This window comes from Leptodactylus fuscus, chromosome 3 (assembly GCF_031893055.1).
Source record: "Leptodactylus fuscus isolate aLepFus1 chromosome 3, aLepFus1.hap2, whole genome shotgun sequence".
NCBI classification, from domain to species: domain Eukaryota; kingdom Metazoa; phylum Chordata; class Amphibia; order Anura; family Leptodactylidae; genus Leptodactylus; species Leptodactylus fuscus.
The window spans coordinates 241,008,223-241,018,273 of NC_134267.1; the positions used below are offsets into that span (position 1 = coordinate 241,008,223).

Sequence of the window (10,051 nt, forward strand, 5' to 3'; positions counted from 1 at the left end):
CCCCAGCCTTAGGGTAATGTGCTCCATTGTTCTATGTTGCGCTCTGGTTGCCGTGACCATATCCGATGAGGCCATCCAATCACTTTGTGGGTTCCTGGAGGCTCGTGCCCTACTCCTTGGATCTTCCTTCGTCGGTGGGCATTGCTCCCGTGGGCCTCTCTAGGACTTATCTAGTGACCCTTTAGGATTGTTGCCTATCTTCTTCTCTTCATATCTTCGGTGTAACATCCTATTTATTACTTTATCTGTAAATATTTGCTGTCTGCATCTTACAGAATTCGTCATATTACTGAACAGGAAAGATGGCCGCCGACAAACAATATCATAGGCCCCTGGTCTGCAAGTTTTGCATGAAACTTCAGGTCCGTCTACCGGCGCACCTCCGCCAAGCGTGCAAAAGAACAGCCGATGAGTCCGTGATCCGCCAATATGTGGAAGAAGCAAAAGCAAATTCTCGTAAACTGTTGCAGTCCCTGAGCCTAGTGCCTTACGGATGTCTGGACTACAGGAAGAGTCAATATTCCGATCCGCAGGAGTTCTTTGCAGACTTCCTGGTGCAGCGCGGTTGTGTTATATCGGATAAACCAATTATAGCGTATGGTTAAGTGTGATTTTCCATTTTTATGTTCCTTATTTTACTCCCAAAAGCCGTAACTTTTGAAATTGTATTTTGTATTTTTCCATTCAGCAGTATGGGGGCTTATTTTTTGTGGGACACAGTGCACTTCATAATTGTACTTCACCTTTTTGTCTGCCTTAGCAGGCCATGCACATGAACAGGTCCAGTGGAGCGGTTGTCTATACCAACCAATCAGATGAGTACTTTTGTTTTTAAAGGGGCCATGGACAGATGACATCACATTGGTTTCTATGTGCAACTGCCTCACTTTTCTTTTCCACCAGTTTAGATAAAACACTCCCCGTTGCATCTCATGTTTTTTGACAACATATTAAAGGAGTGATCCCGTTTCCAAAAATTATCTGCAAATACAATCACAGCTGTGCTCCATTGTTGTCTTCCAGCGGAGTCCCTGTTGCACATGACAACTGAGTCCAATCAGCGGCCTCAGCAAAGGGCACAAGAAGTCACTACCTGTGACATCCCAGATCCCTTCTGCTGAAGCTGCTGATTGTCCTCAGCAGTCGTGACCTATCGGCATCTTCAGGAAGAGACCCTGGGGCGTCATAGGTAGTGAGTCCGCTGATTGGACTCAGTTGTCATGTGCAACGGGGGCTTCCGATGGAAGACAACAATGGAGCGGCAAGACTGGACTGCACAGGGAAGGCATCGGAGCAATGGGGACAGCTGAGTATGATTTTATTTTTATTTTTTTTCGTCCCCCGGCCTATTTAAAATATAAAATTACCCCCCTGCTACACTGCCTGTCTTGTCTCCCTTTTTCAGTGAGTTGCAGTATTGCTCTCCTCCGCATATCTGACCTGGCAATGAATCACTCTCATGAGTGGTTTCCTGGGACAAGGAGGTAACATGTTGCTGTGACTTTTTGTTTGCTGGCTCAACTGCTTACAGGGAGGGGTACAAAACGCCACAGCTGTGATCAATGACCTGAAGATAAATATAGCAAACGGAGCAGAATTTAAACACGATGTATATTAGGAAGTGTTTGGTATTGATGAATCCTGTTTTTTTTTGAGCCATAATTTTTAAAAACTGGGTAACCCATATATATGTACACATTAATGCATATTATCAGGCAAACTTCTGATGAAGAGGAAAAGTCTCAAAACGAGGATGATATGACAGATTGCGTCTTTGATGATTCTTCGGTACGGAAGAAATTGACCGATGCGTACCAGAGACATGACTTGAACTCCTTGGAGTTGGACAGTTTTAGACGTTACCTGAAGAAACAGTTCAGTGAATACAGCATAAAGCAGATGGTAAGCCGGATCTCCCTTCAGGTTGCTTGTATTGGATGACTCTCCCATACACGTTCCAACCACAAGTTGACATGGATTTACTTTCAGTTGTATAGTGTGTCTAGCTATCTGTATTTCATCAACCCGGATGAGATCTCCTTGGACTTTCTCAATGACCTGGAGAAGACCAAAAAATATCTTACCACTTACATAGACCTGAAGGTTTCTGCCAACGCAATGAAAGAACGCCTGTATCACATTGAGAATTTCATCAAGTTTGTGATCTCGGAAGACTTCCCGAATGACGTAGATGAAGACAAGAAACGGGCCGCGGAGATTTTCCTGAAAGGACTAAGACATTTGAAGGCGGATGTGAGACCAGTGCCCAAAAAAGACCCAAAAAAGCGGTAACTACCACTCATCATGCAAGTAGAAGGCTCCGACTTTGTCTTGGGAAATGGAACACTTAACTTTTTTTTTTTTTTTTTTTTTTGCCAACACAGAACTGGGAAGGATCTGACCCCCAAAGAGAGTTGCAGGGTGCTCACCGTATCAAAAAGTCTTGTCATGAACGTATTAGCACAGGCAAGATCTGGTTCTGAACTGGAGGTGAAGGATAAGATGTTGGTCTGGTATTACCTTGAGGCCTTGCTGGTCTTGAAGTATCTTTACAAACCAGCCGTCCTTCACAATCTGACGGTAACATTCTTATTACTCTAGCGTACAGATTTCCGATAGACGCCCCGTTACCCTAATCTCCTTTTCCATCCATCTCTTACAGGTTAAAAGTTGGCTCGAGAGAAAATCCTACACACACCGTGAGGGAAGGGTGACAAAGACAGTGGCCATCATAAAAGCGGGACGTAAAATCATTCTGCTGCAGCCTGAGGAAGAAAAGGTAACTGTTCAACATTAGGGTTGAGCTGATCTTGAGATTTCAGGATCGATTTTAAAATCCAATTTCCGATCATTTTCCAGCCGATCGTGAAATTTGCTCGATCGTCGATCGAGATCCGATCTTTCCCGATCGCTCAACCCTAGTCAATGCCTCTCTATGGGAAAAGTCACTTTTAGGGTTGAGCCAATCTTGAGATTTCAAAATCCAATTTCCGATCATTTTCCAGGCGATCCCGATCGCTCAACCCTATTCAACATCTATACACTGTAAGAATATACACTCACCAGCCACTTTATTAGGTACACCTGTCCAACTGCTCGTTAACACTTAATTTCTAATCAGCCAATCGCATGGCGGCAACTCAGTGCATTTAGGCATGTAGACATGGTCAAGACAATCTCCTGCAGTTCAAACCGAGCATCAGTATGGGGAAGAAAGGTGATTTGAGTGCCTTTGAACGTGGCATGGTTGTTGGTGCCAGAAGGGCTGGTCTGAGTATTTCAGAAACTGCTGATCTACTGGGATTTTCACGCACAACCATCTCTAGGGTTTACAGAGAATGGTCCGAAAAAGAAAAAAACATCCAGTGAGCGGCAGTTCTGTGGGCGGAAATGCGTTGTTGATGCCAGAGGTCAGAGGAGAATGGCCAGACTGGTTCGAGCTGATAGAAAGGCAACAGTGACTCAAATAGCCACCCGTTACAACCAAGGTAGCCAGAAGAGCATCTCTGAACGCCGCACAGTACCTCGAACTTTGAGGCAGATGGGCTACAGCAGCAGAAGACCACACCGGGTGCCACTCCTTTCAGCTAAGAACAGGAAACTGAGGCTACAATTTGCACAAGCTCATCGAAATTGGACAATTGAAGATTGGAAAAACGTTGCCTGGTCTGATGAGTCTCGATTTCTGCTGCGACATTCGGATGGTAGGGTCAGAATTTGGCGTCAACAACATGAAAGCATGGATCCATCCTGCCTTGTATCAACGGTTCAGGCTGGTGGTGGTGGTGTCATGGTGTGGGGAATATTTTCTTGGCACTCTTTGGTCCCCTTGGTACCAATTGAGCATCGTTGCAACGCCAAAGCCTACCTGAGTATTGTTGCTGACCATGTCCATCCCTTTATGACCACAATGTACCCAACATCTGATGGCTACTTTCAGCAGGATAATGCAATGCCATGTCATAAAGCTGGAATCATCTCAGACTGGTTTCTTGAACATGACAATGAGTTCACTGTACTCCAATGGCCTCCACAGTCACCAGATCTCAATCCAATAGAGTATCTTTGGGATGTGGTGGAACGGGAGATTCACATCATGGATGTGCAGCCGACAAATCTGCGACTGCAACTGTGTGATGCCATCATGTCAATATGGACCAAAACCTCTGAGGAATGCTTCCAGCACCTTGTTGAATCTATGCCACGAAGAATTGAGGCAGTTCTGAAGGCAAAAGGGGGTCCAACCCGTTACTAGCATGGTGTACCTAATAAAGTGGCCGGTGAGTGTATAGCCACCCTTGTAAGGAGCAATTTCATTAGCTTAGCATTCTTGAGACTTGGGGTTAATTCATTGGCATTTGACTTGCCAGACATAGATGTTCCACCTCTCTTGGCCGGTAGATTAACCAGAGAACCCATTGGTGGATGCCCTTCATTCAGAGAGTGTAACCCCAAATCCCTCCAGTGCTGATTTTAGTCAGTCTCGAAAGAGGGCCCTTCATCAACACCAACTCTTCACATTGGGCAATTGGTGTCAATCCATTCTGATGAAGCTAGAATTTTTTTCAGTAGCCCCCCCCATCATTCCTGACCAATTGGTACCATTAGTTTAAGTATCCAATATGTTAATTAGGCTCCCTACTGTTATATGGGGATGTAGTGAGCAGGGCAGACAAAAGGACTGCCCTTCTGACAGTAGGGGAGCATATTTAGCATATTGGGTGCTTAAAGGGGTATTCCCAACTCGTCTGTTCACCAACCTGCATGCTGTGTGCTCTGTTGAGTTCCTGGATTTCTCAGGGAATTGGTGGGCGGGGTTCCACTTGCTGCCCACCAGACAAAGCCAGCTCTGCTATCTTTTTTCATAGCAGTACATGTTTGCAGTCAGTAATGAGGGATGGTTTTAGATAAATTACCACAGTCTCACTGGAAGATGCACAATATGAAGATGATGTAGCTGAACTGCATTTGATAGGTGATGAGAATCCCAAATTTACCTGCTACAGGAACAAGAGTCAGCTTGCAGTAAACTCCGTTTTAGGTCTGTGTTTACATACAGAGGTAACAGACTCCCTGTCTCAGCCCTTATCAGCAAAATTCAATTAGCCAACCTGATAAGTGGGAGATAAACAACTCAGAAATACAAGCTGCTCCCGAGCATTCAGCCCCCCTCCCCTCCTGAGAGCAGGGAGCTACGTCACTTGTCCTGGGCGGAGAGATAAGATCATCCCCAGGTCTGTGGTTATGGAAACACAGTGTAAACAATGAAGTGAATAAATTAAGTTACCAGCCAAACAAAGCAGTTTGGATGAAGTAATGTATTTAGGAAAAGTCTTAAATCCACATACGCTAGCAGTATAGATAGGATCCTTGAGATGGAACAACCCCTTTAAGCTACCATTTGCTCAGGAACGAAGGGAGCTACAGGAAAAATTCCAACTGTGCTGGAATCGGCGGAAGGGTGGTTATTGAGTGTGAAGAGTTGTAGTTGGTGGAGGTAGTGAAAGGTCCTATTTCAGTGGTGAGGTTCCTGTGACCACTATGGCCTCAGTGACCACATGTGCTTTTCTAAAATCTATAAGCTTAGTATTGCTGTGACCGTACTGACCTGCAGAATACAGGTAATACATCATGAACCCTGTAAAAACAAAGCCTGTAAGAAAGTTGTACAAATGCAGTTTTTCTCCAATTCCACCCCATTATGATTTTTTTTCCAGCTTCCTAGTACCTCTTACACAATATTAAATGATACCATTACCAAGTACATTATGTCCTGCAAAAATTAGGCCCCAATACGGCTCTGTCAGCAAAAATACGTTATGACTTTTGGAAGGTGTAGAGTAAAAAACAAAAATTGAAACTCGAAAAATGTCTGCAACGGGAAGAGGTGAAACAAATATCGATTGGCTTGTTGGATGGTTGATCACCACTGCTCATAGCCGGACATCATGGGATGGTTTTCCATGGTCGTGACCAGGCATTGGCTGGATTTACCATCCTGAACACTGCTCGGATAAAATGAATCTAGTATGGCAACTTGACTAAGCGAACCTTGGACCCATAAATCGCACCGCCTTGTGAATTGGCCCTTAGGCCCTCCAGTATCCGATGTACTGCTCCTCCTTTCTTCAAGGATCTGTAACTTTCGGGACAGCCTTTGTATCTGCCGCATTATGAGACGACACCTGGTCTAACCTTCCTAAACAAAGAACTTTGAAGATCAGATTGGGCCCCTCCCATTTGTCTGACAACATGAAAATAATGATAGAAAGTGCCGGAGACTCTTTCCTTTATCAGTCAGTGGAAACTCGTGGATCTTTTCATGTGAACATGGGTCATAAACAGTGACCACTTTTCATTGGGTCAATGCGGCCAAGCCCACCTGAACGTAATACACCTATATACCACACCCTATATTATATCAACATATAGAATTTTTTTTTACAAACTCACATTTTTTAATTTTTTTTTTTTTTTTTTTTTTTTTATATTTATCCATTTTCAAGCAGACCTGTAACACCATTATTTTTATTTTTTTTTTCAGCTTTTTGAGGCTTACTACAAGTTCATCAGGCCGGCTCCTTCGGTAAAGGATGCAAAAACGGTCGAGCAATTTTTTTTGACCTCTAAAGGGCGAGCGACAACAAGTCACTGTCATGATATGATGAGGTTCCACGAGAGGTAAGTGAAGAGAACGGATGTGAATACCGTGATAGGACATTTTGTGTTTTTTCTATGTCACGGTTTTTATAGGGACATTGATAGTCCAGCTGCAGACATTTGTTGTTTTTGGTTTTTTTGCCCCCCCCCCCCCCCCTTTCCTCCAAAAGCCACAACTTTTACTATTTTATTTATTTATTTTCCGTTCAAAGAGCTGTATGAGGGCTTATTTTTTGCAGGACAATTTGTACTTCATAATAATATAATTGAATATTCTGTATAATAGACAGGGAAGCTAGAAAAAAAAATTCTGAATGGGGTAGAAACTTTGAACCAGTCCAGAACCCCATTGGGTCCATGATCAAAAAACCCCTGGATCAAGTAAATTCATCTACACTCTATGGAGAAGCCCTTTAATAATCAAAGTAAAGCTAAGTTCGTGGGGCGGATAGAATCTGCCACAAAAAAATTCCACCTCCAGCCAACAGAAACTGTTAGAATCCTCATTTATCTTCAGGTTGATTATGCCCAAACCTTCCATTGAAGTGCATTGGAGTAGAAAATCTGCAATGAATTTTTCATGGCAAGTCCCACTGTAGAATCCACAGTGTGAGGCTAGTCTAAGGCTAAGTTCACACGGGGAGTGGAAGCGAGGATTTTGACACAGAGAGTGACGTGGGGTCATAACACGACTGTCGTGGCTTCCGGGCAGGTTCAAATGAATGGGCCGACTCCGGAGGTTGCGGACGCCGCGGCTCGATGAGCCGTCGAAGCCGCCTGAAGAAAGGGCAGCTCGTTTCTTTTTTCTGTGAGTGGCAGCATGCTGCTCATGGAAAAAAGCAGCCTGGCGATCTACATAGACCACCATTGGGATGGGGAGGCCCTCTTAGTGCCCGTGTGAATGAGCCCTAAGGTTTTCTTTACTGGAGAGGAGTTTGAGGTTGCCCTGCTGAAGCCAAGCCTTGACTGTAAACTGTTGTTTTATACATGTGAGTAGCCTCAAATACATTGGGGCTAGCCAACTATGAGGCCATGTACCGCAGTGATTCAACCAACAGTGGTATTGTAATAAGGATCTGTCAACGTTCCTCTCCAGGCAGTGAGATATTTGATGGCTATAAACCAAGGATTTAGTCTCAATGACTTGTAGACTTAGTATTTTGGCTATGACACTAACAGGGACTCTTTTTTACTTCCGTCAGGTTAGAGCAGCCTCGTGTCACCGGGAGAGATGCGAGACTTGCTTTTAACAAGTGGGTGCGGGACAATCTCTCGGAAGAAGACGGAGACAGTGTCAAATACTTTATGAGCTACAATGTGAAAAAAACGATTGACATGAGCAAGATGATGAAGGCCATGTCCATTCTGAGCGACCTGACGGATGTCAATCACAAAGATAGCTCCGAGTAAGAGTCCACAGACAGTCCTGTCCTCATTATATGCCACGTAGTCACTGCCGGGTGACATGCATGTCCTTTTATCTTCATAGAACTTCAAGAAGTAAGAAGAGGAAGAGGGCAGAAAAAGGAGAAGAAGAGGAAGAACGCAACGAAGAGGTGGGAAGGGAAGAAGATGTCGAGGAAACCCTTGTGAATGTGAAGGAACGATGCTACATGAAGCTGCTTGAAAGCCATCCTATTCTACTCGAGGCTCATCCTCCAACCATAGAGACCTGTCTACAGATCACCCAGAAACATGCCCAGTACCTCGCACACAAATGGAGAGCGATGCAGCTCAGGAATCGGATGAATAAGGTCATCGGTAAGATTTTATTGCTGTGATATTTCACGTGACGGTCGATTATTTTTATTATTATACATTGGTATTGTAGTTTTTGAATATGCTCATAAAAGGATAGTCAAGTGATCGCCAGCGAGGTAGTGGCAAGCTGAGGTCCGAGGGATGAAACCTGGGGGTGTTCATTTTATAGATGGGTGTGAATCCCAAAGGTGGGGCCCACGTATATCAGACATTTATAAGGTATCTTGAGGATATACCATAAATGTCTTTCGTAGGAAAGCCCCTTTGATGTCACATGGACCATTGGGCGGTTCATATAATCGGCCGAGCAGTGTTAACATCACCCGGTTTTACGAAATTTATTCAGTAACTCAGTTCAGCTTGCCCAATGGGTACAAAACTAACACGAGGTATAATCTACATGGGCACTGTTCTGACTCTGCATATATAGGGACATCACTATGCAGAAGGACTAGGCAAATAATCGAAAAACATCAACTTGGAGAGAGGAGTGTGATATATATTTACCCCTTTAGGGCCCATTCACACGGGCACAGAGGGGGCAGATTATGGCGCGTAGTCCAGGTCATAGTCCGCCCCCTCACAATGGTGGCATGCTACCGCTCACGGAAAAAAGAAGCGGGCTGCCCTTCCTTTATGCGGCAGTAACCTCCGGGGTGGGCCCATTCATTTGAGCCGACTGCGGGGGGAGCCGCGACCACGACAGTCGTTGCAGGCGGGTTTTGACCTGAGAGTGTCACTCTCTGTGCCAAAACCCGCTATACCGCCCCATGTTTACTTAGCCTTACATGGTTATCGAATAAATAAGTCTCTCTATTTTTTGTAGATCACTTCAGCTCTGCCCCCACGGAGATGCAGGTGTCGGAGTACATAAAGGAACAAGGCTGGGACACCAATGTGCCAAGAGCCAGCGACATTGTACAAGTCTGGTGGTCGCTTGACTGCCAACGAAAGCAAAATAGCCAGCAGTACATTGAGGCCATGGTCCAGTCACAGGAATGGAGAGGACTCGTGATTATGGAAGACCATAACAATGGCCGACACTCCCTAAAGACCACCCAGATCTTTGAAAAAGGAGACTTTGTGTGCGATTACCATGGAGTCCTAATGGAGGAGAAAGATGAGGAGGAGATCCAAAAATCACTGGACGACGAAATGCGCTATATCTTATTCTTCGAGGAAAAAGGGAAGAAAAGGTGCCTCAATGCGGTGAAGGCTCCCTGCGAGTGCCACCCGCACATGGCGTCCACCTTCGGGAGGCTCATAAACCACTCCCATAAACAAGGCAATGTAAGACCTGTCCTAAAATATGTCCAAGATGGGAAGAGACCCGTCATATTGTTTGAGGCTAAAAAAGACCTTCCCCCGGGCACAGAACTGCTTTTTAGTTATGGCGTCTGAGTGATATCTTCAGGACGAATCGGAGAGATGAATTTCTCCAGGCTTTATATTTATAGCAATACCCGTGTTATGTACAGTTAGTTGATATTTTTATTCCTCTGTTAAATATATTTTTATAAATAAACTCTGATCTTTATGACCATCTCTGTAAATTCTTGAGAGTCGGGTATTTGAGTATTTGAGGACACCGACAGGTGATGACGGACCCGATATGCGCGTAGTGATCTCT

General features: G+C 44.6%; 1 protein-coding gene across 1 annotated transcript; it reads left to right on the forward strand.

Annotated features, from left to right (window-relative positions):
* Positions 1-235: 235 nt before the first annotated feature.
* LOC142198662 (uncharacterized) lies at positions 236-9,822 on the forward strand. Its single transcript, XM_075269691.1, has 10 exons — positions 236-600; positions 1,406-1,484; positions 1,716-1,902; positions 1,990-2,288; positions 2,385-2,580; positions 2,663-2,779; positions 6,545-6,681; positions 7,863-8,066; positions 8,150-8,421; positions 9,248-9,822. The coding sequence occupies exons 1-10, from the start codon at positions 303-305 to the stop codon at positions 9,820-9,822; spliced, it is 2,364 nt and encodes a 787-aa protein (XP_075125792.1). The 5' UTR covers positions 236-302.
* Positions 9,823-10,051: the final 229 nt, after the last annotated feature.

What these genes read in the sequence shown, in the direction of transcription:
- LOC142198662 (XM_075269691.1), top strand. Translation starts at nt 303, where the DNA reads ATGGCCGCCGACAAACAATATCATAGGCCCCTGGTCTGCAAGTTTTGC. An exon ending in TAAACCAATTATAGCGTATG is followed by an intron (nt 601 to 1,405) that starts GTTAAGTGTGAT and finishes TCCCTTTTTCAG; the next exon opens with TGAGTTGCAGTATTGCTCTC. An exon ending in AAAAAAGACCCAAAAAAGCG is followed by an intron (nt 2,289 to 2,384) that starts GTAACTACCACT and finishes TTGCCAACACAG; the next exon opens with AACTGGGAAGGATCTGACCC.